This window comes from Cricetulus griseus, chromosome 6 (genome assembly GCF_003668045.3).
Source record: "Cricetulus griseus strain 17A/GY chromosome 6, alternate assembly CriGri-PICRH-1.0, whole genome shotgun sequence".
In the NCBI taxonomy this organism is placed as follows: domain Eukaryota; kingdom Metazoa; phylum Chordata; class Mammalia; order Rodentia; family Cricetidae; genus Cricetulus; species Cricetulus griseus.
Genome location: NC_048599.1, coordinates 8,528,710 through 8,556,393, shown reverse-complemented (window position 1 = coordinate 8,556,393; position 27,684 = coordinate 8,528,710). Strand labels below are relative to the sequence as shown.

General features: G+C 43.5%; 1 protein-coding gene across 2 annotated transcripts in view; it reads left to right on the top strand.

The window, feature by feature from the left end:
* Positions 1-27,684, top strand: part of Dok5 (docking protein 5) — a 149,758-nt gene that overhangs the window by 46,331 nt on the left and 75,743 nt on the right. For both annotated transcript variants that reach the window (XM_027423285.2, XM_027423286.2), the window contains exon 2: positions 23,521-23,628. In XM_027423285.2, the coding sequence (XP_027279086.1) occupies positions 23,521-23,628 (108 nt within the window). The remainder of the gene's footprint in view (positions 1-23,520; positions 23,629-27,684) is intronic.

Sequence of the window (27,684 nt, the reverse complement as noted above, 5' to 3'; positions counted from 1 at the left end):
TATGTATTTAGACATTGTCTGTTGGCCCTGGAAGGCAGCATCTTTTGCTACTTAGAACTCCTGATCCAAAAGGCTTTTGTCATCAGCTCTGTGTCATTCAGATGTACCGTAGTTATCTATTTCCGTGACTCTAGTCTAAAACACCCGGTGAAAAATTCCAGAAATAAATAATTCATGAATTTTAAATTGTGCCCTGACCCCAGTAATGCAACAGGATCTTGCAAGGCCAGGGAATATACTCTGTTCCTGCCCAGGGCACAAATCCCCCCTTTGTTGAAATTATTCATGATGTATACAGTACTATACATTTATGAATCACTTAGTTCACTTAGGAGCTGCCTTGCTGTGCAAAAATTCCCAGACAACAGCAGCCAAATGGAGAAAGGGTCTATTTTAGCTCACAGTTCATGGTGGAGTTAGCCAAGGCAGCAGGATTTTGCAGCAGTTGGTCACATCACATCCACAACGAAGACCAGAGAGAGGTGGATATAGTGCTTTTCAGTTCTTCTTTGTCAGTGCAGGATCCCAGCCTAGGGAATGCTGCCACCCAGAGTGGGTACACTTCTCCACATCAATTAACATAAGATGAACCCCCCCAGACATGCTCAGAGGCCTGTCTCCCAGGCGATTCTAGATTCTGTCAAGCTGGGGAAGACACTAGCCATAGCAGTAGCCACACTCATGTCATCAACTTGGATGCCATGGTATGGAAATACCTGGGCTCAGACCACACTTATTTCCCTTAACCATAGCCTCAGAGAACAAGGGCAGTGATGGAGACCTGTCAAAGGGAAGCTGTCAGGTGCAGTCCTTAGATGTCATCCCACATTGTATGGAAAGGTATAGGAGAGCACGCTAAGATTGCTTTTTAAAGATCTCTCTCTCTCTCTCTCTCTCTCTCTCTCTCTCTCTCTCTCTCTCTCATGTGTGTGTGTGTGTGTGTGTGTGTGTGTGTGTGTGTGTGTGTCTATGTACATTTATGCACTTATGTAAGTGTGGTGCCCTCAGAATTCCAAAAGGACGTCACATCTCCTGGAGTAGGAGCTACAGGAGGTTGTGAGCCACCTGATAGCTTCCAGAACTGAACTCTGGTCCCCTGGAAGAGCAGTGAGTGCTCTTAACCACTGAGCCATCTTCAGCCTTTGCAAAAAGATCTCGAGAGACAGTGCACACTAACAGAACATGTACCGCAGTGCCTTGCACACTTACAGACCTTGAGAGACAGTGAATACTAACAGAGCCTGTCCTGCAGTGCCTTGCACACTTGCAGACCTTGAGAGACAGTACACACTAACAGAGCCTGTCCTGCAGTGCCTTGCACACTTGCAGACCTTGAGAGACAGTGCACACTAACAGAGCCTGTCCTGCAGTGCCTTGCACACTTGCAGACTTTGAGAGACAGTGCACACTAACAGAGCGTGTACCGCAGTGCCTTGTACTCTTGCTGCAACTGTTCTCTTTCATCTAGCTATTGCTCTAGTTTCTGACTGTGCCTAAGTTACAAATGAACTCTGCTATGGAAATGTAGGAAAGTGCGGCATATACAGATTTTGGTGCCATCTGTGGTCGCTGACATCTGCTAGGAGTCCTGAAATGTACCCTGCCACATATGCAGTGGGAACCTCTGGAGATCCTTTCTCTCTTGAGTTTTGAGGCCATCACACTGCACAGTCCAGGCTTGCACTGAGTTCACAGATCCGCTTGCTTCTGCCTCTAAAGCACTGGGATCAGGTATAATCCACCTAGCCTGGTTAAAGGATGAACTGGTCGATACAACCAAAAAGGATTTCAGTGATTTAGGTGTAGACTTGCTGTGTCTGTATTGTAATCACACTGGATCGGTAGTAATGACAATAAAGTATTCAATTAAGAGATGAATAGGTAACCAGTGAAACCATAATCTTTGTTAAGGAGCCCCCTTTCTCCACTACACCCCCCCCCCCCCCGTCTATTCCGTCTGCCCTTTGTTCTCCTGAGACGCGGCCTCCTGCGTCCTGGGCTGCACTTGAACTTCCTGTGTAGCTGGGGGTGTCTTGAACTGATCTTTTAGCTCCTTCCTGCCAAGTGCTGGCATTACAGGTGCGTGCCAGCATCCCTGGTGGGTTGGGTGCTGGAGTTTGATGCTGGGCTGGCACTGTACCAGGAGAGGACAACCCCAGCCCTTGAGCTGTATCTCTCTTAATACTAAATTTGTGACGCAGATAACTGGGTTTTTATATTTTGAAGATTCTTATTTAGTTGACTCTGCAAGATACGTGGCTGTTTTCCCTACATAAAAGCCAACACTAGAAAAGGAAAATTGCATTCTTTGATTACCATTGTAATTTTAGATAAAATATTTTCCCCAGATGCTGACGACTCTTAGCAGGCAGTGAAGGGCTGAAACAGTGACCAGGCTATCGCCTCTTTGATGGCTGTCTAGTCTCTTCTTTTCTATGAATAACTTACTGAACATTCCTTTTACTGTCAAGAAGGAATTCAGTCCCTGAAAAAGGAATTCAGAAAGAAAAGGACCAGTTTGCAGGGCTGGAGGGATGTTTCATTTGCTAAAGTGCTGGCAGTAGGAGTGTGAATCCAGATTCCCCAGCGCTCATGGAAAAGCTAAGCCTGGTTGTCTGAATCTCTAATCCCAGGGCTGTGGATGCAAAGTCAACAGGCTCTCTGGGGCTTAGTGGTCAACCAGTCTCATTCAATCAGCAATCTCTAGGTTCAGTGAGAGGCCATGTCTAAAAAAATAAGGTGGTAAGTGACTGAGGAAGACATCTAATGTCAGTCTCTGGCCTCTGCACACACAAGCAAACATACATGAACATGTATCCCCCAACATGAGACACACACACACACACACACACACACACACACACACACACTAACACAAATACGCCACACACACACACACACACACACACACACACACACACACACACACAACCAGTGGCTAGAGGATTAATTATGAGAAACCCGGGATCACAAAGACTTTCCTTGGACAAAAGGTTGGCAACTTGAGTTCAAGGACCAGGACTTCATAGTATGATAATATTGTGTCTTTGTCACTGATGTGTCAAGGACATAAATTATTTTGAGCTTGCAAGTCTTGGAAGAGTCATAAATGAGAAAGTGCATGTGCTATACACAGCTGAGAGACGGTCATTTAGGAGCTGGGGAGAATCCCTGATAATGATGACATAATAATGACATTATTAATAATTAATGTGTCCACATATTTGAGTTGCTCTCATCCTTAAAGAGCAAAACAAAATCACCTTGTAGATGCTTTTGCTCCCATGTTCCTTTGAGACAAGAGTATATTTACTTAAAAAGAATTGCTTCTTTTAAAAGTTCCATTATGGACTTTTGTGTGGATGTGTGTCGTCAGAGGACAACTTGTAGCAGGACCTTCTTCCTGATGTGGGTTCTGGGCGTTACACTCAGGCTGTCAGTCTTGGCAGCAAGCTTCTTTGTCCACTGGGCCATCTTGCCCAGCCAAGAGTAGATTTTTGACAGGTTTCTCCCCTGTAAATTGTCCATGAGAACCCTCAGCTGTTCTTTGTGACCATGTAGGCTTTCTTCTCTTGAATCTTTGGCTTAAATCTTTACAGCCTGTTAGCCTTTTACCTTTCTGCCCTTTCCTGGCAACATCTGTTCCTTCTGTTGTTTTTTTTTTTTTAATTTATTTTTTCAAGCAGTGTTTCCTCAACCATGGAATTCATTTCTCTTCCTTTGTTTGAAAGTGACATTCTAATTTTCTATACCGAGCCCTCACACCGAATGGCTTTTCCTCAGTGTTGCTCTGGTAATGTGGACGCATGGCGTCTAAGCCACACTGACACTTCCCCTCTGAAATCATCACAGCGGTTTGCTTTAGAAAAGGCATTTTAAAAGAAAATCTCTCTGATTTAGGACTTCAACATTTTGCCACAGCTGATGGGTGCTTCTAATATTGTTAGAACTTGTTTCTAATCACAGAAATATGTGTGTTTCAGCATAGCTGCGGATTTATTCATGGTTAGGTTCCCTGGCTTTAGAACAAAAGCCACTGGTGTTTGAAAATACTGATATAACAAATGGCTACCATGAAGAATGGCCATTTCCACAGTATTAAAGCTTTTTTTTGGTGGTCTTAGAAAGGGACATTTCATGGGGGCAACTTTTAAAGGGAAAGTATGTTGTGCATCACTTGAAATGATGCTTCTTTCATGTCAGTGTGTCTCTGTGTGGCTGAATGTTCCCATTCCATGTGTCTCAGACTTCCAAAGGCTGCTTGCTTGCTTTCTCTGCCCCCATTTTTGTAATTATGTTTAGGCATTTGTGGAAACACCAGCTGCATCCTGAGATCTTTGACATCTACAAGCATGGTTTATGAGATTCTGGGAATTTCGTGAGTTTGTAGTATGCTATTTCTTGATTCATTTATTTGCTTGTTGGTTAGTTTACTCAGCTACTCAGACATAAAGAAATGAGAGCTGGATTCTCCCAAGGCCTTAAGCACTTGACATGATTAAGAGATGGTGGTGTGTGATTTTATCCTGGGGCGGGGGTTGATGAGGCTGCAGTTGGATCTGTAACCAAGACTCATGATGTCAATCTGAAGTCAAGGTGTTTAGACCCGGGGCTGCTGTAGATGAGGTTGGGGCAGAGTCTCTGAGAAGGTAACACTATGCATGATGGTGATGCTTTAAGGGAAATGGTTCTCAACCTTCCCAATGCTGACGCCTTAACAGTTCCTCATGTCTTGCTGACCCCCAACCATAAAATTATTTTCGTTGTTACTTCGTGACTGTAATTTTGCTACTGTTATGAATTGTAATGTAAATATTTGATCTGCAGGATGGTCTTAGGTGACCCCGTGCAAGGGTTGTTAGATCCCCAAAGGGGTCTTGACCACAGGTTGGGAACCATTGCTTTAAAGTCTTAGTCACTTCCAGAGTCATCTACTCCCATTCTGGGCACAGCTGTGTGAAACAAGTGTTAGCAAAGTTCACACAAGAAAGGGTCTATGAAAGCATTTCAAACTTCTATAGACAGGCAGAGACAGTGACGAGCCTCACCCCGATCTTCCCAGTGGCTGTACCCAGGACATTGTGCATAAATTGAACCTGAGAGGTCTCCCAAACAAGGAGAGAATAAGACAAACTGGTTCATACATGTTGCTAAAGACACCAATCACCCCAAAATGTCCATAGACACAGACAGAAAGGATGTACCAACAAGTGTGTACTGATAAGGGAACAAGAAGCCAAGCAAGACAAAAGAGGTAGGGACTGATCTGGTCCACAAAACAGACTGTGGCCTGTGATCGTGGATAGAGGACCTGGTCTTCCATCTCTGTGAGACCATGATGAATGATTCCAGTGTCCCACCAAGGAAGGATCTATAAAGGTGGTGCAGGGACCTGGGCCTGTCACCCCCTCCAGTCTGTGGTGAGTCTTCCCTACTGTAGTGTTCTTGGACACAACATGGGGAATCTGGATTTCTACCCCACCCCAAACCAAAAAGGTGCTCTTCTGCTGGGGTGTGTCAGAGAAGACACAGGGAGCCAGCATCACCCACAAATGACGACAGCTCCCGGCAATGAGGAGCTGGTAGATCGAAGACTACATAGACAGACAGAACGCCCTCCTCTCCCCAGCAATCCTGAGGGCCTCCCTACGCATCACTGATCAAAGAGAAAAATCTGGATTTCTCCATCACCTGTGAGGGGCACACTTATATCCGTCCTTAGGAGACACACCATCCATCAGTCATGATTAGACATGCTTTTTAACTCATCCCTCTTTGTACCAGTATTAGAGAGATCCAGATGAAACCAGTTTAATTAGATCTAGAGTCCCATACTGATGTCTCAGTACAAAATTTAGTCTTTATATTAAAAAGATCTTAATGTAAGTCAACTGTGGTGGTGCATACCTGTAACCTTAGTACTTCAGAGGAGGAGGCCCAGGGGTCAGAAGGTCAAATAGTGCTTATACTACATAGCGAGTTTGAGGCCAGCCTGAACTACATGTGATCCTGTTTCAGAAACCCAAAAGGGTATCAACATTGAGATGACAGAGATGGGAGATGGTGGTGCACGCCTTTAATCCCAGCACTTGGGAGGCAGAGGTCAGTGTATTTCTGTGAGTTCAAGGCCAGCCTGGTCCACAGAACAAGTTCCAGGACAGGACCCGAAGATACACATAGAAATCCTATCTCAAACAAACAAACAAACAAACAAACAAATAAAAACCAAAAACAAACACCACCAACAACGAGAGAGAGAGACAGAGACAGAGAGACTACCCACAAAGACATTAAAAGAACAATAATAAAGATGCCCTAGTGAGCAATTGCAAGAATACCTGAAACCCATGGGGGAAAAAAAATCAATAATCTCAATAAGGAAGTGGAAAGTTCTCTCAGATAATTGGGACATAAAGAGGAACCAAATAAAAGTTTTGACTGGAAAAAATAAGTGACTAGGGTAGAAAGGCTAATGGATGGCCTCAACAACAGAGTGGTATGAGTGGAAGAAAGGCAGAAAACAGAAATTATAGAACAGTTGAAACAAAGAGAAAACAAGATTTTAAAAACCCACTGTGCTCAGGGCTATAAAAATTCATAATATTAGACTACCAAGGAGAGGAAAGGGCTGGAAAGGGTACCCAAATCATGGTGACTGTGAAGAAATTTCCCTTTCTTATACTAAAAGAAAAGGAGTCACTGGTGCAGAATTTCACATCTAGGAAAAATAACCTCCAGGGACAGAAGGGGAGTTAAGATATTGGCAGATGGGGTGGATGAGAGTTTGCCAGCAGCAGCTCTCCCTCAGAAGAATAATTAATGGAAGATTTCTAAACAGAAAAGAGACAGTTTAAAGAGGGACCTGGGCACATCAAAGGGGAAGACGCCAGCAAGCAAATAGATGGGTGGATTCAACTGATTTTTCTTTTCTGAAGTTTAAAGATTATCTTTGAACATTGAAGCAGAAACCATAACATCTCTGATGTAGTTCTAAATGTTTATATAGGAAATATTTAAGACAATTATAAACAGTTGAAGTAAAACAACATTAAAGATCATGAAGTTTATCCCAGGTAATGACTTATTTTCATAAAAATATCTGTGTGTGAATGTTGATAGAAGCTTTTTTCATAACATCTAGAAACTGGAGAAAAGTCAGAGGTCCTTGAGTGACTGAATGGCAGCCAAGTGTGACACAATGACACCTCGAATACCACCACAGGGGGTTAGACTGAGTGAAATAGCCAAACCTGAAGGATACATGCTGTGTAACTGCACTTACACAAGATTCACAAAATGCCACAATTGCATAAAAGGATAACAGATGAGTGATTGCTGAGGAACCAGGAAAACATGGAGCGTAGAGGAGAAGATTGTGTGATAACGGGCAGGTGAGGGGTCTTGTAGCGAGGGGGAAACCCACATGGATCTCTGTTTCCTGGTTGTGATATTGTGCTAAGGGTTTAGTTATTTATTTTTGTTTATGTATGTGGGTGCCCTTGTGAGCTTATGCTCACCATATATATGCAGGTACACGGAGGCCAGAAGAGGGAATCAGAGACTACGGAGTCTGAGCCTCTGGAACTGGTGTTACAGGCAGTTGTGAGCTGCCTGATGTGGGTGCTGGGAACCAAACTCAGTTCCTCTGGGAGAGGAGTGAATGTCCCCAGCCCCTCCAGCCTCTGGTGTCAGGTTTGCAAGGTATTCCTTCTAATGGAAATTAGTGAGGCAAGGCAGGATTCCTCCAGGGTATGTTCTACAGTTGTATAGAAAACCCACCATTTTGTTCAATTAAAATGCTTATGTAGGCCTGGGAAGATGGGAACTTGCCATGAAATCCTGGGAACTGGAGCTTGGATCCCCAGAGTCCAAGTAAAATGCATGGCAGACATGGCTACTGCCTGCAATTCCACTGCTGACAAGGCAGAGACAGGCAATCCCTGGAGCTTTATTGGCATGATCTGAGTTCAGCATGAGACCCTGCCTCAAAGAATAAGGTGGAGAGCAATCAAGGAGTACTCTTGCTGTCAACCTCAGCCCTCCACATGCATGTATATGTATATGTGCCTCACACATCTAAACACATATACCTGCCTACCACAAACATGCACATTAAACATGGCTAATTAAACGCTTTGCTTACTATCTTGGGATCTCACTTCTTCCAAGAGAGCAGCCTCTTGTAGTCATTAAAGACCATACTTTACAGAGTTGTATGGTGACCATAATAACCCATGGCTTGACTGTTCATATATGAATAAACCCAACCACAATCAATGAAGCCAGTTTGGAATAAAAATCCTGACCACTAAATTGCTATATTGTTGGTATTGATGGGAAGTGATGAAATTTTTGTTGTTTGAAGTTACTAAGATTTGGGGTGATTTGTTATACAGTATTAGTTAACTAACTGTTGACTCCATCTATGACCCAACAGATAGGAAGGTATCAGCCATAAGAACTAAAAGGGAAGAGAGCCTGGAGGTAGATTCTTTTATGCTTGGTTGTGAAACAGAGCATTTTGAGAGGTATGACTTTGTGTTTACAGCAGGTGTTGGGATTTGAACTGGATGTATGCATGCTAGGCAAGCACTCTCTCCTTAAGCTACATCCCCAGCCTTGCTTTTGCTTTTGTATTTTGAGACAGGTCCTCACTAAGTTGTGTAGGCTGGGCTTGAACTCACTTTGGAGTCTGCGTCAGCCTTGAATTAATTATTTGTGATCCTTATGACTCAAGTCAGGGAGCACCAAGTCTAGCAAGTGCTCCACCGTTGAGCTATATTCCAGTCCAATCATTTCCTTTTTAAAAGGTGCCATATTCAATGATGAGTTCTATCAAAAGACTGGGTTCTCAGAATACCATTTACCATCATCCTCACATGTCAGATTTAGTGACGCATCCTGGAATAATGGGGGTTCTGTCTTAGTACAGGAAAATGTGAACACTGTGGACTTTGCTTTGTATACTGTAATTTCTCCAGGGCTACAGTGCCTGCAATGTAGTTGATTCTTAGAAATACTTGAGGAATTGAAGAAGTGAAGACAAGTGTAGATGCTGTCTTTGCGTGCGGTTCGCCACCCACACGGATATTGCAAGCTGCTCACCACTGTGGAGTACTTGCTGTACACTGAGCTGTATTATTAATATTTCAAAGGTACTAAACCCTCCAATTTTCAAGACCTGCATGTAGGGTAGATAGTATTATTAATATATTCTAAAGTTTGTCCTAGTGATCATCAACTTGACAGCCTAGAATTGCCTGAAAAAGCAGTCTTGGTTGGCTAATTGTGTTTATCAGGCTAGCTAGCAGACATGTTTGTGGGGGATGGTCTTAATTGTTAATTGAAATAAGAGAGCCTGGTTCACTGTGGGTTGTGCCATTCTCTAGGCAGGTGGGCCTGGGCTATAAAGAAACTAACTGAGCTTGAGGATGAGGGAGCCAGAGAGCAATCCAGCAAGCAGCATTATTCTATGGTTCCTGCTCTGACTTTCCTCCCCAAGTTGCTTCTGTTGAAGATGTTCATCCCGGTAGCAGAAAGCAAGCTAGATCAGCAGTCAAGTAAAATCTTGTGTATATATAGACTCATCTATGCAATGTATACAAAACTGCCTATTTGTTATTTATAATGTTAAGTTTATATAAAATTAGATGGCTTACAGGTATGACGAACTCAGCATATCCCTCATCAGATCTAACCCTCTTACTGTACTTAGTTTTCTACCAATATTACTTCTTGTTGGCAACTCCGCCTTTCCCTCTGCTGGGAGTAAACATCTTAGAATCATCTTTGACAATTTCTTTGCTCACACCTTACGTCTATCCCACCAATAAATCCTGATGAGTACTTTTTTTTATTAAATCTCCATATTCTGAGCAATCCTATGCCCTCCTCCACCGCCATCCACGCTGGTTGAAGTCATTTTATCCATCGCTTTTCTTGCTGTCACGACCAAGTACCTTACAAAGAACATCTTGAGTAGGAGAGAATTTGGATTACGTCATTGTTTGAAGGGATAGCCTGTCAGGGCAAGGGAGGTACAACAGAAGGAACAGGTGGTGGCAGGAGAATGAGACTGCTGCCTTCCACTTTGGTGGATCGGAAAGTAGAAAGAGATTGACCTGGAAGTGGACCTGTGCTGTAATATACGAAGCTCTCCCTGCTCCCCAGGAACCTACTTCCTCCAGCTAGACTCCACCTTCTAAATGTTTCTCAGCTTCCCAAAGGAGAGCTATGAGCTGGGGGTGTTAAATCTTCAATTATAGGAGCCTGTGAGGGACATTTCACATCCAAACCATAAGACCTACCCTCAGGCCTCATGTGATGCCTGCACAATGGCTTCCTAAGTAGCCGTTCTGTGTCTTCTGCTAGTGACCATACTGTGGTGCTTTTAGCATGTTGGGTTATGTCACGCCCAGTCAAAACTTTGCACTTCACTTCTTTCTCACTCACACAGAGAGACCAGACCTTTACACCAAGAGCCACTGTGCAGCCCATGCTCAGCACCTCTTACGTCTTTTATCCTTAACAATCACTAACTATAGATTTTCCCTGATACCTCTGGCAAGACTACACTCTGACATGTCCCACCTGTTGATATGCTCATCTCTGCCAGCTCCTTGACCAGTTGTCAACTTCCTCCAAGAGCTACTTTGACAGTTATTCCCAGTCTCTGTACCTTGCACAAGTCTCTTCCTTGGCTTATGTTTCTTCATGGCTCCTAACCCCAGAAGCTGTATTGTTTGTAAAGTAGAAGATGAATGAGCAAATCTATGTACAAACATGCTCACATAGATACAGGGGTCATATTAACCAGAAGCCCAATGGATGTATTAGACACACTCCCTTTCATTTATATTCCTTGTGCTTGGACAACGTCTAACATCTGACAGGGACCTGATGAAGATTTGTTGAATACATTAATGAATGACATCAGCTTGAATTCAGCATTTCAATTCAGGTTTGAATTTTTTTTTTTTTTTGCTAAAAGGCTCATTAAAATAGAACGTAGATTAGCTAATATACTTCTTAAAAATATTTTTCATTGTATTGTTTGACAATTTCACACACAGGTAGATTTTTCTTTTTAAATCTGTGTGTGGCTGTATGTCCGTGCAGTGTGTGTGTGTGTTACCCACTGTTGATAAAAAAGGACACAGATTATCTGGAACTGGTGTTAGAGATGGTTGATACAGTTGCCATGTGGCTGCAAGAAATCAAACCCAGGTCCTCTGGAAGAGCAGCCGGTGCTTTTGGCCACTGAGCCATCTTTCCAGCCCCCATACATACATCATATTGTGATCAAATCAATCCCCATTTCTCCTCTCTGACTCATCCTGTGTTTCCCCTTTGCAGTCCTCCCCATGTGCCTCCTTTCCCACTCTGTATGTCTGAGAACAGAAGGAAAAGAATCAGGTGGAAAATTTACATCCCAACCTCTTGCTTTATTAACACTGGCCTACTGTGAACTTGCCACGGAGTGGCTTCCTTTGTTCAGTGAGAGTGAGCTGAGTGGATAACAATGCCATAAAGTGATTTCAAAACAATATCATTAATAGCTTTATGTTTTCGAGGTACTGGGGACTCTAGCCCAGGGTCTCACCTCTGCCAGGTAGACAAGTGTACTACTTATGGCTTTGGATTATACTAATAGCTTCACATTTAACTACAGGAAATATAAGTGAAGACAATGCAATAAAGAAGGCTGAAAAATAACATTACATGATAGGGAAGGCCAGTTTTTGTAGGTTTGGATGCCTTGTTACATCCTTGACTTTTGTTTAAAGGCAATAGGAATCCTTGGAAGTGCTTTAGGCAGAACAAAGATGTGGTCACATGAGTGTCTAAAGATGTCCCTGCAGTCAGGTAGAGACAGATTAATGAGGTTAGACTGAAAACAGAGAACTCTGAACTGCAGACTCTGCTGGCTTAGGTTAGAGTGTCATCCTGCCACAGAGAAAGAAAAACCTACTGGGCTTGGCTGTGAGAGCAAAATACACAGGATTTTGAGTGTTGTGTTAAAGAGATCATTTTCTATTTAAAAAAAGTGTGTGTGTGTGTGTGTGTGTGTGTGTGTGTGTGTGTGTGTGTGTGTGTGTTTAAGAGTCAGAGAGTTTATAAGCTTGAATCAATAGCTTGAATAAAACCTATTTACTAAATTAATATATATGATAATATATGAGTATGTAATTGAGGGGGTACAAAACAGCAACTTTATTTTAGGCGAATAGTTTTTACACTTAATTGTTTGTTGGTGACATTTTTGTGGTCTTATTATTGTTGGACAGTATCATTGTATAGATGGACTATTTTCTGTTTGTAGGGAGTGCAAGAACTCAGGCGTTATGCTGCCCTGCCCCTGTCACCTGGGAGAATGCACTCAGGCAGTACTCTGGTCAGCCCAGGTGCAAAGGACCCCTTTAAAAGAAAGACGCCTCACCCACTTGTGCGCTCCTCTCTTTGCTACTGGGGCAGACCGGGCTTTTCCTGTCTCCCTCTTCTCTTCTGTCCTCTCTCTGTCTGTGTCTCTTTACCTGTTTTCTCTGTCCTGCCTCTCCCTCCCCTTTCTGATAAAACTTCTCACTTAAGCTCTGTCTGCCTGGCGCATTTGTCCCTCCGCCTCAGTCACCCTCGCCCGCCATGGAATCCGTCAAGGTTCCCCAGGAGCTTTATCATAACAGGGAGGGCATGGCTGAAGCAGTCACCTGCGTCACTTGTGTGTTGCTAACGGTTACTTCAGAGGACTCCATGCCCACATGCCCACATGCTTCTTTAGTTATTTGCTAGGCATGGGGGAGTTCTAGCAGTTTCATTTCTGGGTCAAAGCATGGACACCGCTCTGCTTCTGGAATGATTGTGTTAATTTACACATCGGCCTGCGGTGCCACTGCTGATTTATTGCCTGTGGAAGCTTTTTAAGTATTTCAAATTCTCTTTAAGCACACTTTGTTTCATGATTAACTATCCTATTATTTTCCTGGTATTTTTCTTTGCAGTGAATTTAAACTGTTTCTTGATATCTCATTGCAGTTATCTCCAAGATAGCATTTTCCCCTAAAAACCCAAAAGGTACATACAGACAAAAAGAAATCCTGTTGTTTCTTCATTATTTTTTTTCCTTCATAAAATACATGGTGTTAGTTAGGGTTTCTATTGCAGTGAAGAGACACCATTTATAAAGGAAAACATTTAATAGGGTGGCTCACGTTTTCAGAGGTTCAGGCCATTATCATCATGGAGGGACATGGTGATGTGAAAAGGCAGACATGGAGCTGGAGAAATAGCTGAGAGTCCTCCATCTTGGCTGGCAGGCAACAGGAAGAGGGCCGACTCAATGGGAGACCTCAAAGCCTGCCTCTACAGTGAGAAGCTTGCTACAGTAAGACCACACCTACTTCAATAAGACCACGCCTCCTAATAGTGCCTTTCTGTTTGGGGCCATTTTCTTTCAAACCACCACACACACCATTCTGAACTAGCTCGTTATTTTGTAAAGCGGTGCTGTTAGCAGTACTCGAAGCTAGAACTGGGGGAATATGCTGAAGAGCCCCCTCTTGTAAGCTCCAGGTACTGACTTCTGAGTGTCCCCAAGGGCGAGTGGGGACATTGAGGTGAGATAGCTTACTCACAAGACCCAGCATTCTGCAGTCCTTCACATTCCTGGAAACTTACCTGTCCTGCTGTCAGCTGTGTTTCAGGCGGGTGCTATTCTTCTGTCAGGAAAAATGTGCAGTTACTGGCCAGCAGGATGAAGAGGACCTATTGCTTGGCTCACTCCTGTCTCCTGTTTCTCCTGGCTTACACTCTTCTCTCTTGATTTCCACATTGCATGGGCAATGACCCCTTCTATAGATGTTGGGGAATCTTTAGACTTCAGCATTTTATGTCTCAAAGGGACAGAGGAACTGACTTTGGGAGGGCAGAGTCAGCCAAAGGGAAGGACACATCATGGCCAGCCCAGGTGATCAGCTGTGCCAGGAGTCTGTCAGCCCGGACTCAAAGCTTGTTGCCACTGTGGTTACAGAATCCAGTGAGGCTGAGAGTTAGAGAGGCGAGTGGAGAAGTTTCATGTGGTACTTCCTATCATTAGCAATGTGTCCGGACTTTTAGACTTCTGCCAAAGACACACACTGAAGGAGAATGAGCTAGAGTATGAAGCTGTGTCAACACAAACACTTCTTATACACTTTTGAGTCCTGGATGAGTGTCCTCAGGACCTCAATTTCAGAACGCCCCTTAAACTAAAGTTGATGCCAGTGAATTAAAATCAAGACTTCAACTACACACTGAAATAGATGAGCTGGGAAGCAGTGGTCCAGATGAAAGCCCACACTATTACAACTAGATGTCTCTTTAAAGCCAATAAGCAAGATGCTCACTTCTAATGGGGAGCTGACCTTTGCATAGGTTTGTGCGTTGTTGGGGGTTTAACTTTCCTAGGGAACTCCTGATGTCCATGTTACCAATTTGTTTTCCAGAGCACGGTGAGCAGAGTTGACTTCCAGCTTGTTTCAGGTAGCTTCAGGACTCAGGGTAGATTCCTAAGCTCTTGCTGTATCTCTCCATGTAACAGCGTGATACTTCTCATGTCTCAGCTTGGCCAGAGGGGGGTCAGTGAGATAATGCATTCAGAAGGGCCAGCTTTCTGCAAGAGGCAGAGGAGGAATCCAGGGCCTGCTAGCTGTTCCCATTCATCTTCTGAATGGGGAAAGATACTTGGTTTGTTTGGGGGGAACTTTCAAAAGAGTGGGGAATGATGGGAGAAAAGAGACTTGACCCAGGGCTAGGTGGCTGAGGCTACATCTTCAACAGTAGGATAATGCTTGGGAAAGAGAGGGTGGATGTGAATCTAGGACAGCGGGAAACGTCTGTGACCTACCCCCTTCCCTACATGCAATGCGAACTTTAGCCTTCTAGAACAAAAGAGCTATGGAAAACCCAATACCATCCCAGGGTTAACAAGTAATGCTCACACTCCCCGGGAATGGGCTGCTCTCAGTGGGACCTACACTCATCACGGATGGTGATTCTAGCCTTCAGTATGGACACTAGGATTTTGGCAGAAGGGATATAAGAAGCCTCTGGCTAACATTTTAATGGAAGTTTAGTGAAGTAAGATTTTGCCTTATGGCAGAGGGGGGATAAATGGGATTCTTACATAAGGCTTATCCGGCCCTCTGTGTCCCCAAGCAGGAACTTGTCAGATAGCTTTTAATGGTCATCAAAGATGGCCCAGAGCTAAGACTTGAAAAGTTCTACCACAGAGAGATTAGTAAATCATGCTTACAACCCAAATATGGCTCCCTGCTTAAGCCTGTAAGTCAGGGCTGCAGCAAAGGCTCAGAAGTTAAGAGTACTTGCTGCTGCTCTTCCAGAGGCCCTGAGTTTGGTTACCAACACCCACACTGTGAAGTTTACAAATGAGTGTCTCCAAATGGGGGCTTCGAAGATTCTTGTAAAGGTTCATCTTCTTCACTCATGGAATCTTAGCACACCTGCTAATATCCAGCAGTGTGCATGAGTCGTTGTTGTGATTTTGGTGAAGGTGCTTAAGAGAACTTAACAGAATGGTTGATCTTGATCGTGGCCCTGGAGGGCTCCATCCAGGAATCCTTGGCTCTCTGTCTTTGGGTCTGTGGTGAGAACAGAGCACCCCTACAGTGGGAGTGTGTCAGGGGATGTTCACCCTACAGAAACCAGGAGGCAGAGAAAACAGGGATGCTCACACCAGGATGAAGAAGAAGCAGAGTAGACCTCTAACAGGCTGAAGCTGAGGCAAGACACAACCTTTAAGGTCTCACTTCTTGCAGTTCAGACAAACCTATGAATGTTTCTGTAGGGAGAGATCTTACTAGGTACCTGTGGCACTGACCAAGCCCATTTGGGCATGGCCACAGATGCATACCAGGCATGTGGGATATAGGCCTGAGAAGAGGCAGGCTCAGGTCTCTCGGGGTTCTACTCAGATCTCAGAGAGCAGCAAAGACTGGATTCTTGGAGCGCTGACCCTGGGTTATCAGTTTCTCATGTAAATGATTTCTTCCGAATAAAAAATAACCTACGACATCCCTCTCCTGTGTGTGGTAATCTTCCTCTGATATGTTCTCATCACCTCCCAATGATGGCATCAAAGTGGGAATCCACAGGGCTTAATCCATTGATGAAAGTCAAGCCCTGAAGCCATTTCCCAGAAGTTCATTGGCTGGCAACCAAGTGCCCAGTGTGCAAGCCTGTGAGGCACACTTTGTATTTTGTTGTATCATAGTGATTCCCCCTCTTTTTTCCTTTTGGAGAAGTTTGGCAATGTCTGCTGACAACTTTAGCTGTTGTCTGGGGTAAGGGAGGATGCCACCATGGCATTTAATAGATGGAGAGCAGAGTTGTTAGTTACTATCTTTCATAGCACACACTGTCCCCTCATTAAAAATAAATAAAATGACTGAGATCTACACTCAAGACGCAGAGGCAGGAAGACCGTCCAGGAATTTAAGGCTAACCAGAGATGCATGGTGAGAACTCCTTGAACCCACATCTCAATATTAGATATCTCAATCCCAACACAGAATCTCTGACACCAAATGTTCTGCTAATAATATATTTATCATTAACTACTATGATAACTGTTTATGGCCAGTGACGCCTCTCAGGTACATGTCAAGTTCTCTGGACACAGTGAGGGCAGCAGCTGAAATGGAAATTCAGTGTTTTAATAGCCCCCATGCATCATATTTCACCCCCAGTGTGTGTCTCTGGAACTCAGGATGACTGCTGACAGGTTGTATCAAATACCACACAATGCCCCGTGTTGCAATCTGCCATCATCTCAGAGTCTCATTACGACTGGAGAATTCTCTAGTTATAAAACTTGTTATTGCACTTATTAAGGTTTTCATGGGTGTGGTATAGGTGACATGAGGATGTCAGAGGACACCTTGCAGGACTTGGCGCTCTTCTTCTACCATGTGGATCCCTAGGTCAACCTCGGGTTGTTGGACTTGGCAGCAAGGGCCTTTATTCAAAGAGCGACCCTGTCAGCACCAACCCTTATTAGGAAATTCCACGTTGTCATTTCCAGGTGGGTAGCTCCACACTGTCTGAAAGAACATTACAAATAATTCATGGCATGGGCCAGAAATTAAAAATTAAATATGTGGGGAGCACACTGAAGAGTACATTTATATGACCTGATCACAGTAGGTTTTCTGATTTAGTATACGTTTGTCTTATCTCTAGGACTCTGTATAGCTACTGGTTATCATGAGCGAGGCCAGACCACAATTGGAGCCACTGATGGATAATTGATGTGGAGTAAAGGAAGGATTGGGAATGCCCTACTCCTGTTGAAATTCTGTACTGTTTAGTTGCATGTCAGTATTTGCAGTGACATTTGTCATCCCAACCTGCTTTCTTATGCCACAGTCAGACTGTGCTCAGCTCCTGAATGACAAGTTATTTTAATCTATTTTACAGTTATCTTACAGCTTGTGTGAATTGAATTTATTTTTTGTTTAAGGTTTCATTTAAAAAATTAGGCATATGTGTATGTCTCTGTGTACATGAGTTCAGTTCCCAAGGAAGCCAGAAGAGGGCATTGAATCCCCTGGAGCAGGAGTTACAGGCTGTTGTGAGCAACCCGATGTGGGTACTGGGAACCAAACTCAGGTCCTCTGTAAGAGCAGCAGCAAGTGCTCTTAGCACAGAGCCATTTCTCCAGCCCCTGCATGTGCCTTACAGAACATTAGTTTTGCTGTTATATTGCTATAACACTGTACTTTTGTCCTCAGTGTTGAATAAAACAAAGAGAGAGGCCCAGAGTGGGAAACAAAAGTCTGTTGACTTCACACAGACAGGGGTCAAAGATGGAGCTCTTTGGAGGGGCTGCTCGGAGGAGGGCTCTTCCGTTTGCATGCAGAAGCCTTTGGAAAAGCACCAGGCAAGTCCTGGTTTGACTGAGCAAAAAAAAAGTGAACAGATCTCCAAAGTTAAAAATGCTCTCATTAAAAACAAGTGGCTCTGGAAAGTGGAGATATAATTAGGAAGTTTAAAATATCTTTCTTGGGAGAGTATCTTTTTCCTGCAGTTGGAGTATTTTTTAGTTTTACGTACCTCTAGAATCTTCATTTCTGAGTCCATTTCAGAGGCATGTGCAGAAACAGGAGGTTGCCAATAATAAGTAAGAAACCTTTCCACACACTCGATTTGAACGAGCGAGTGACAGTCGCTGCTGTAATTACAGTCCTTGGTGGTGGTACAATTTTAGGGAGCCGATTGACTCATCTGCTCTCCAGACACAATTTGGAGGTTGATAGGCTCTTCTGCACAGTGGCACTCAGAATGCTAATGTCCATGGGTGGCTTTCCACCAGAAAAGGACTTTTGTGCACAAATGTTACCTGTTGCTTTAACTTGTCTTCTTATGGTTATTTAGTGTTTTATTAGACTGTGATTTAATGACCAGAAAGAGAGGGGGTGTGGGGATGAGGGCAAGGCAGGATTGGAGAAGACTTTGGACAACAGCCATTAGATTTAGAATGGGTTAGGAACATTCTCACATTGCCCATTTAACCATTAAACATCTTGTTTTGACTCAGAGTCTCACTATGTAGTCCCCTTGGCCTGGAACTCCCTATAGATCAGGCTGAGTTTGAACTCACAGAGATCTGCCTGCCTCTGCCTCCCTAGTACAGGCATCAAACGTGTATGCTAGCATGCCTGTCAATATTTTAGTTTTGAGATAACTGTATATATGCATTCACTTGTAGATTTATATTACAAAGATCCATTACCTTTTGCCTAGTGTCCCTGGTAACAAACTCTTCCCAAAATACAGAGACATATTAACAAACTGCTGACATTGACACAGTCAAAATGCAGAATGGTTTCTTATTTCCAGTCCCATAGACCCCATGGAGCCACACTGGTTTTCCTTCACCCCCTGTGTCTACCTCCAACAACCTCCAAAGCTGTCTTCTAATTCTATAATTTTGTTTCCTCAGTCTATAATTTTGTTGGGTCAAGAATGTCAATAGAAATGTGGATGTAACTTGCTGATTGGACATCTGCTTGGCATGCATGTGGTGTTTGGTTCCAGCTGAGTGTAAAGTATTAGTGTGACTTACTAGTTTTCTCTGTGTATGTTTGGGTATATATATATATATATATATATATATATTATATATATAGAGAGAGAGAGAGAGAGAGTGTGTGTGTGTGTGTGTGTGTGTGTGTGTGTGTGTACTGGTGTGCATGACTGAAGACAGAAGACAGAGTTGGGTGCCCTTATCTGTCTCTGCCTTATGAGTCTTTCACTCAACCAGGAGGGAGGCGAGCAGTCCCCAAGCTCCAGCAATCCTCTTGTCCTCACCCCCAACAGCACTGGGATTCCCAACCTGTGAGGCCACATCTAACATTTACACGAATGCTGGGGATTTGAACTCAGGCCCTCATCCTTACACTGAAAGTGTGAAAGTGCTCTTGCCCAATGAGCCATCTTCCTGGTCTATTTTGTTTTTTATTTGATTCAGTCTCCTTCTCTGGAGAGTCACTCAAGTTGCTGCACATAACAACAGGGCATTCTTCTTTATGGCTAAGTAATGGTCCACGTTCTGAGTGTATGGCAGTTTAACCAGCTGCCCACCGAAGTCCATGGGGTTCTTCCTAGATTCGGGCTGTTCTAAACGAAACTGCTGTGGATGTACAATTCAGCTTATTTTTTTGTGAATATGTAAGTACATTTCCATGTGATAAATTCCTAGGAGTGCAAGTGTTCAAAATAAATAAGTAATGAGCTTTTGTTGTTTAGAACTGGAAATGTGTCTCAGGGGTTGCTGTTTAACAATGATCTGAGTTCAATTCCTGGAGATCACATAACAGAGGCAAGAAACAATTTCTGCAAATCCCCTGACCACCACCTGTGCATCCGGGCACACGAGTGCATGTGTAACTACACACACACACACACACACACACACACACACACACACACACACACACACAGAGAGAGAGAGAGAGAGAGAGAGAGAGAGAGAGAGAGAGAGAGAGAGAGAGAGAGAGGGAGAGAGAGAGTAGGCGTTGGCCATATGTTACTTGTAGTTTTTAAAGAAAATACCACTCTCTTTTAGAGTAGCTGGGCCGTTTTAAACTCATTTTAAACATCAGTAGTGTGTTGCTTAGGCAAACTCTTCACATCCTGTTGCAGATTTGATGGCGATGTCTTTGTTGTTCATTATCATCACCATCATTGTCTTATCTCAGCCAGCCTGACGGGTGTGCAGTGAGAGCCCATCAGACTTTTAACTCACACATTGCTCATTCATAAAGATGTGGACAGCTCCTCATGGGCCTCTGAGCTGCCTGAGTATCTGCTCTGACGACATTTTTACATGGCTTCTGTTCATTTGAATTTTGTTTTTGTATCATTAGATCACTGACTATTTTCTTGTTGAGCAATGAATTGTTGATCTCTGCCAGATACTGTCCTTGGTCAAATGCATGGCGTGTACATACTTTCCCCAGTCTTTGGCTTGTGTTTTCCTCCTCGGATGTGATTTTTTTCACAGAGCAAACAGTTTTAATTTTGATGAAGTCCAATCTTCCGTCATTGTATGTACTCAGCTTCTGATGTCAAGTCCAAGTCCTCACTGCAGACCCGGGTTCCCAAGCGCTGCAGTTTTGTAAAAGTTTTGGGCTGGTGAGATGGCTCACATCTGCCTACAGCTCCAACTCTAGGGCGTTCAGCACTCTTTTTAGGTCTCCACTTCAGATACAAGCACACAAGTGGCATATAATCATGCATATATATAAATAAAAATAAAAAATATTTCAAAAGCTTGTGGTTTTATTTGTAAGTCTGCGTTAAGTTAGTTTTTCTATAAAGTGAGTGTTTAATACTTAAGTCAAGACGAGTGAGTTGTTCTGTGTTCTCTCCTCCTGCCCTCGCCCCTTCCTGTGCTCCCTCTCCCTGCACTCTCTCCCCCTCTCCCTGCACTCTCTCCCCCTCTCCCTGAACTCGCTCCCCCTCTCCCTGCACTCTCTCCCTCCTCTCTCTCCCTGCACTCTCTCCCTCCTCTCTCTCCCTGCACTCTCTCCCTCCTCTCTTTCTCCCTGCACTCTCTCTCCCTCCTCTCTCTCTCCTCTCTCCCTATGGATGTCCAATTGCTCCATACAGTTTGTTGAAAGGTGATTTTTACTCTATCAAGTTGCTGGTCCAATTTGTCTTCATCTTCATAATCCCATGAAAGAGTCAGCAGCTATGCCAGATGGAAGCTGATAGAACTGGCTTTGGCTGAACTGATGCTTCTGGGGCTGGGAGGATGGGGCTGTCAGCAATCACTTGCTGTGCATGGTTGACCATGTGAGTCCCATGCCCTGCCAGTGTCAAAATGTGTTGTGACCATCAGAGGAGTGCTGCTTAAGCAAACTCTCCAATCCTGTGCTCACGGGTGTGCTTCTAATCATGGTGTCAGGGGTGGGGAGAAGGTGCTATCTAGGCTAGCATAATCCGTGAGTTTCAGGCCATTTAGAAACTGTATCTCAAAGAAAGGGTTTAAAACCAGAGGTTGCCATCCAGCCTCCACACGCGCGTGCATGCGTGCACACACACTCTGTCTCCCTCCCTCCCTCCCTCTCTCTCTCTCTCTCTCTCTCTCTCTCTCTCTCACACACACACACACACACACACACACACTAGTGCACCTATATATACATGCACACAGTAAAAACTAAATAAAAGCACAGATACTGTTTATTTACCATACTGAATTTTATTAAGCAAATAGAAACCCCAAACCTATTCTTGTGACCCATGGCAAATACTGTTAACAATTTGATGTTCTGTTTGTCTTTTTTCATGCATTTTTTTACTATAATGATGATCATGACTTTGAGGTTTTATCCTATCACTCCTGTAACATGTCACTAGCATTTGCCATACCATTAGAAATTTCTTCTGGTACTTAGTTCAAGTGAACTATCAAAGTTATCTGCTCCTATATTGCATGTGTATTGCAAGTGAGGCATAATTTACTAAAAAACATCATGATCGCCGGGCATTGGTGGCGTACACCTTTAATCCCAGCCCTCGGGAGGCAGAGGCAGGTGGAGCTCTGTGAGATCGAGACCAGCCTGATCTATAAGAGCTAATTCCAGGACAGCCTCCAAAGCCACAGAGAAACCCTGTCTCGGGAAAAAACCAACCAAACAAATAAAAAACATCATGATCACATCTATACTGATGTAATTTCTAATATAATGATGATACATTATCATATATATATGCAACATGCATTACATATGAGTTGTATATCACATATCATAATGTGTACCAATCACTTGTATGATTACTATGGCTTCCTTTATTTTAATGCCTTTTATTCTGTGACAATTCCATACATAATGGATCTTGACCACATCTATCCCCAGTCCCTTCTGTTTCTCCCGACACTCCGTAGGCTATCCCACTGCCCACCTTCATGTCCCATCATTTTTGTAACCCTCTGTGCTCAATTAGTGCTGCATGCTAGACAGGTCTCGTTGGCTTGATGGTGGCCAGGACTCATGCAGGTAACCATAGCTGCTGCTAGCTCATGTGTACCAGAGCCATGTCATGCCCAGAGGACAACATTTCACAGAGGCCCTTTATCCTCCAGTCTTTCCACCTTCTCTTCCATGATGTCCCCTGAGCCTTGTGGGGACACGACAACTGATAGAGGTTTCAGGCTGAGGACACACTAGTCTTCTGTTCTCAGCACTATGACCAGTCATGAGTCTTGCATTGCTGTTCATTACAGAGAGAAGCTTCTCTGGTCATGGCTGAAAGAAGCCCAGATCCATGAGTACAAATTTAAAGCAATTTGACAACATGACCATTTAGGAAAATATCAGTATAGGTTTCCCCATAGAGCCCATTATGTCTATCTTTAGCACTGTCTGGATGAGCAAGGTGGGTTAAATTGTCCATAAAAGAAGCACGATGACTTTGCCACTCCTTATCGATGAAGACTGAATAGTTTCTAATTCTCATTGTTATAAATAGCAATGTCCTACTGTCTATCCAGTGACATCAGACCCTATTTGACTCTATGCTCCTCTCTCAGCTTCGAAGAAGAAAGGGTTCATCTCAGCATCCCACCTGAAATGAGACAGCTAATGTAGTTAAGTCACTGGGGCAGATGGATGAATGGTATATAGCAAGATTCCTGACAGTTAGTAGCAAGCCCAGATTTTTCACCCTTCTGCCAGGTACTAGCAGATTTTTATATCTGGAACTTTTCCTGAGATGTACTAGTGAATTATATCAAAACACAGAGAAATTGGCCCCCCCACACTTACTCATTTTCATGCCAGTAACTGTCAGAAATACATAGTTTGCCCATTTCCCCCAGATTCTTTCTTCCCCAAAGCAACATTCATTTCCCACATGTGCCTATTTCCCAGGTGAAAACACCAAAAGGAAAATGTTGAAGTGCAAATATCAGAAGCAGTCAAGTCTGAAATGCTGAACTGTTGTTGCTTTTCCTTCCAGATTTATCAACGATGCTGGCTGGTGTTCAAGAAAGCTTCAAGCAAGGGTCCAAAGAGGCTGGAGAAGTTCTCAGATGAGCGTGCAGCTTACTTCAGGTGTTATCACAAGGTAAGAGCCTGTGGCCGCACCGCTCCAAATCTCGGCTTGGGAGGAGCCTGCAGTAGCACCTCTCTAGACCTTGGCTTGGAAGGAGGAAACTGGCACTTACTGGGAAAACAAATCCAAATTATTAACAAAGGTCCTGATCATGTTTTGTTTTGTTTTGTTTTGTTTTGTTTTGTTTTTGTTTTTGTTTTTCAAGACAGGGTTTCTCTGTGGCTTTGGAGGCTGTCTTGGAACCTGATCATGTTTTTTATGTGAACAAAATATCTGTAATATAATATACTTACTGTTTATTTAAAAACATGATCAATATAAAACTGTTACTGTGGTTTCCTGGTCTTTTAAAATTATTTTTCTTTGTTCTTGATAGTTTTGTGCATACATCCAATGAAACATAGTCTTATCTGTCTAGTGCTATAATTGGAGGCATGAACCTGGGAGAGGAGGGCCTAAAAACTAGGCAGACTATAGTCTCATGCACTAGCCAACTTTATTCAGAGCATGGGGCAGTTTATACTCGGAAGGATAAGAAGAGTCACACGAGTCAGGCGTTTGACCACAAGGACAAGCCACGCATGGCAAATACACGTTTCCCATAGAGGCACATGAAAATAACAGCTGAAGCAAACTCACTCCTATCCACTACACCTGGAAGGAGCACAAAAACACATTCCAAGAGCAATTCTGTGTTTTGAAGAAACTGAAGTCACAAGACTCTTGTCCTGTTTTCTTGGCATTGTCTCACAAGCACTCAGAATTCTCACAGGACTCCATTCTTGGGTGTTCTGCTAATATACACCCCTATTTCCTCATCTAACTCCCCCCATGACACCCCTAACCTGTCCCCCTTCAATTTCACATCTTTAAAAAATACTACATCCAATTAATGCTGCCCATATGAGCATGGTGTGACCATCCCCTGGAACACAGAACACTGAATCCCGGCCTCTTCGCCCTTTAGAATTCACATAGCACCCGTACAGACCCATCAGTGTAAAGATCTGGCTAGGTGAAGGAAGAGAACAGGCTTTCTTTTTTTGTGTGTGCAGTTCTTACACAGATCCTGTGGTGTCTTCCTTGCACATGTTTAGTTTATATAAATATTGAAAGCAGTGGTGTGCCACAGAACCCTTGTATGCCTCGAAAGCCAAGCCATCTGATTCCATTCTTAACCACTGGTATCCAATCAAGTTCATCCAGGTGTATTTGTTGCATACCAGTTTGCCCAGAAAACAATGCCTAGGGCGTGGCTTGACTTACTTGCTTGGGATGCCTTACCTTCCAAGGTAGCTTCAAGTACCCAAAGCGGTATTTGGTTCATAATTTGGACAAATAGTATGGAACTGAGGTATCTATTAAAAGTGTGTTTGTCCTCAGCTTGTCATGAGGATCTCTCTGCACTCCCCTCATCCCCAAGGCTCTGTGACCTTTGTTGAAAGAATTCAAATGAGTCAGAGTGTGTTGCAGAACCAGACATGGTTTATGACAGAGTAAAGTGAGACACTCTCAAGCGGTAGCAGTAGGCAGTGGCGTACGCGTACGTGGTGACCACTGCAATGATTTACATTGTAAGTGGGCTTTATACTTTTCCGAAAGCCTCCAGAACAGTCAGCGTTCCTGAGGGATGTTTCCCTGCACAGGGCATTAGATGGGCAGCTGCATATGGACTAACTCTTCTTAAGAGAGAGGCAGTGGTCTGATTTTGCTCTTTACTGTAACGCCTCCAATAGACAGTATTCATGTGACCATCTCCATCATTCTGAGTCATGTTTCATCACAGGACCAGAGATAAGGCAAACTCCCCTTCTATTAACTATGGTCAGAGGCCTGCAATTTCCATTCCTGGTTTTATAAAATGTTGATTAAGAGGCGTGGGGGTGTGTAGCCCCACAGACCTTCATATCTGCCAGTGTCTGTTACCTAGGTGCCTCTTCAGAACCCCAACCAGGCTCCGCTTTATAATTCAACAGATATCTGTACTATTTGATCAATGTATGTGGCCACCCATGCACCTTTAGTCTTCCTTGTGTGTATAAACTCTTAAGTATTTCCAGGAAGAATTCATTCTTTATGAGGCTCTGTACTACCTTTCTGGGTGTAGGAAAACAAAGAGAAAGAGAGTAATAGGCTGTATTTTGCTGGAAGACATGAGTGAACCTAGCAGAAGGCAGACAAGTGAGATGACTTTGTGGGGCCTTTCCATTCCTGTCCATCAGCTCATGGTGAAGGCTCTGTGTTTGAAGCGTGTGGAGACTCCAGATTCTCCCCACAGCCACTGCTGACAATTCTGGGAACCACATGGTTGGATCACCTATTGCTGGACCACTGGAGACTGCATGGTATCACTTTCCTCAGCCACATCCATAGCGTGGCCTGCAGGGTCTTAGCAGTTGAGTTCCCATGGCTTGTGCAGCCTCCAACTCAGTTTGCACAATCTCATCTTATTGGGCTTCCCGGCTCTTGGCTCCTTAATGTCTTTATACAGCCATAAATCTGTAATGTACCTTTTTCCTGGAAGTCTGGTCCTCCCACACAGCTCGCTCCTTTACTTGGTTCAGGCATTATTCAAATTACTCATAGGTAAGACTCCTTGCCCATTTATTTAGTGAAACCCATCAAGGCCCTGCCTTCAAGTCTCTTCTTCCTACATTTCCTTAGCATTCACCAGTGTGATGTTCTCCTTTGGTGTCTCCTCCCACATAAGATAAGATCCACAATGATAACAGACATTTGTAAATGAGTGTGGGCATGGGGCTTATTAGTGCTTAAGACAGGATAGGCAACTTAGCACTTTTTTGTTTTGTTTGCTTTTTTGAGACAGAGTTTCTCTCTGTAACAGCAACTTAGTACTTTTTAAGTATTAAGAAAAAATTATCAAAAGAAGCATCTGAAACCAGGAAAAGGAATTTTGATTTGGAATTCATAGGTGGGCCTGGTGATGATGGGCCCAGAAAATGCCAGGATTTGGAAGTTTTAGGATGGACTCAAACTCTTCGTGTGCATGGGCCAAAAAGGGCCCCTTGAGCATGACAGGGGAAGGAGAAGCCAAGGACAAACTCACTTGCCCTACTTTGGACTTCTACCTGCTGGTTTGTGATTTCATATGCAGATCTTTGGGGAAGTGGGTAGGCTGAGTTCTCTTTCATGTGAAATCATCATTAACCCAAGTTCAAAGCCTAGCACTGAGGAGGAATTATCTCCATTAAGCCTCCAAGCCCTTGATGAGTTACTGTCGCCCATCCTTTCTCTTTACTCTTTCAAATCTGATGTGTTTAATATTAATCTCTTGAGGGCATATAAGTAATTCTGAGATGTGCATTTTTTATCTAAATGCTGTGTAATTTATGAATCTTGATAATCAAATACCAAGGTTATAAGTAGCACACCATGACCAGGTTTCAGAATATATTGCAATATAAATAAAGAGATTTCTCAATGACACCAGAGAGTGTGTATTATGCTCTTTGATCAACACAGACATGGTTTGGAGTATGATGGGAAATCTGTAGTGTTTGTTAGAGTGCATTTCATTGTTTAGAATATTATTTCTTAATATTTTGAGTTTCTGAATCTTTTTGGTGTTTTAACATAGAAGTTGACAGTAGAATTTGAAAACGTAGTGCCTGCATCACTGAGCACATAGCTAAAGGTGTTAAAGGAGAATAAATGTATGACTACAAGACACACAAGAAAAAATTCATTTTTCACATCTTAGCCTTCTTCCTGAAGTTCCCCTCAAGCATTCTGAGCTGTCAGAGACGCCGTGAAATTGATTAAATGTAATTGTGACTTCGTGAAGACGCCAAAGACTTCAGATGTGATCCGTCCTGAAATGCCAACTCCCTGTCTTCATTCAGGGAGGAAAGTGGCTGCCATTGACCAGGAGGGCTCAGGGTTCCTTTCCATGCCTCACTTTGTGGGGAGTGGATAATGATCAGGACATGCTCTAAGGTGGAAGGGACAGGTCACCTGCTTGTTTGGGAGGCCTTTGTTCTCTCCTGGCTTTGCCTCTCTGTCTGCCACACTATACAGCTCATATGTGGTTGTTAGCCTCTCTTCCCA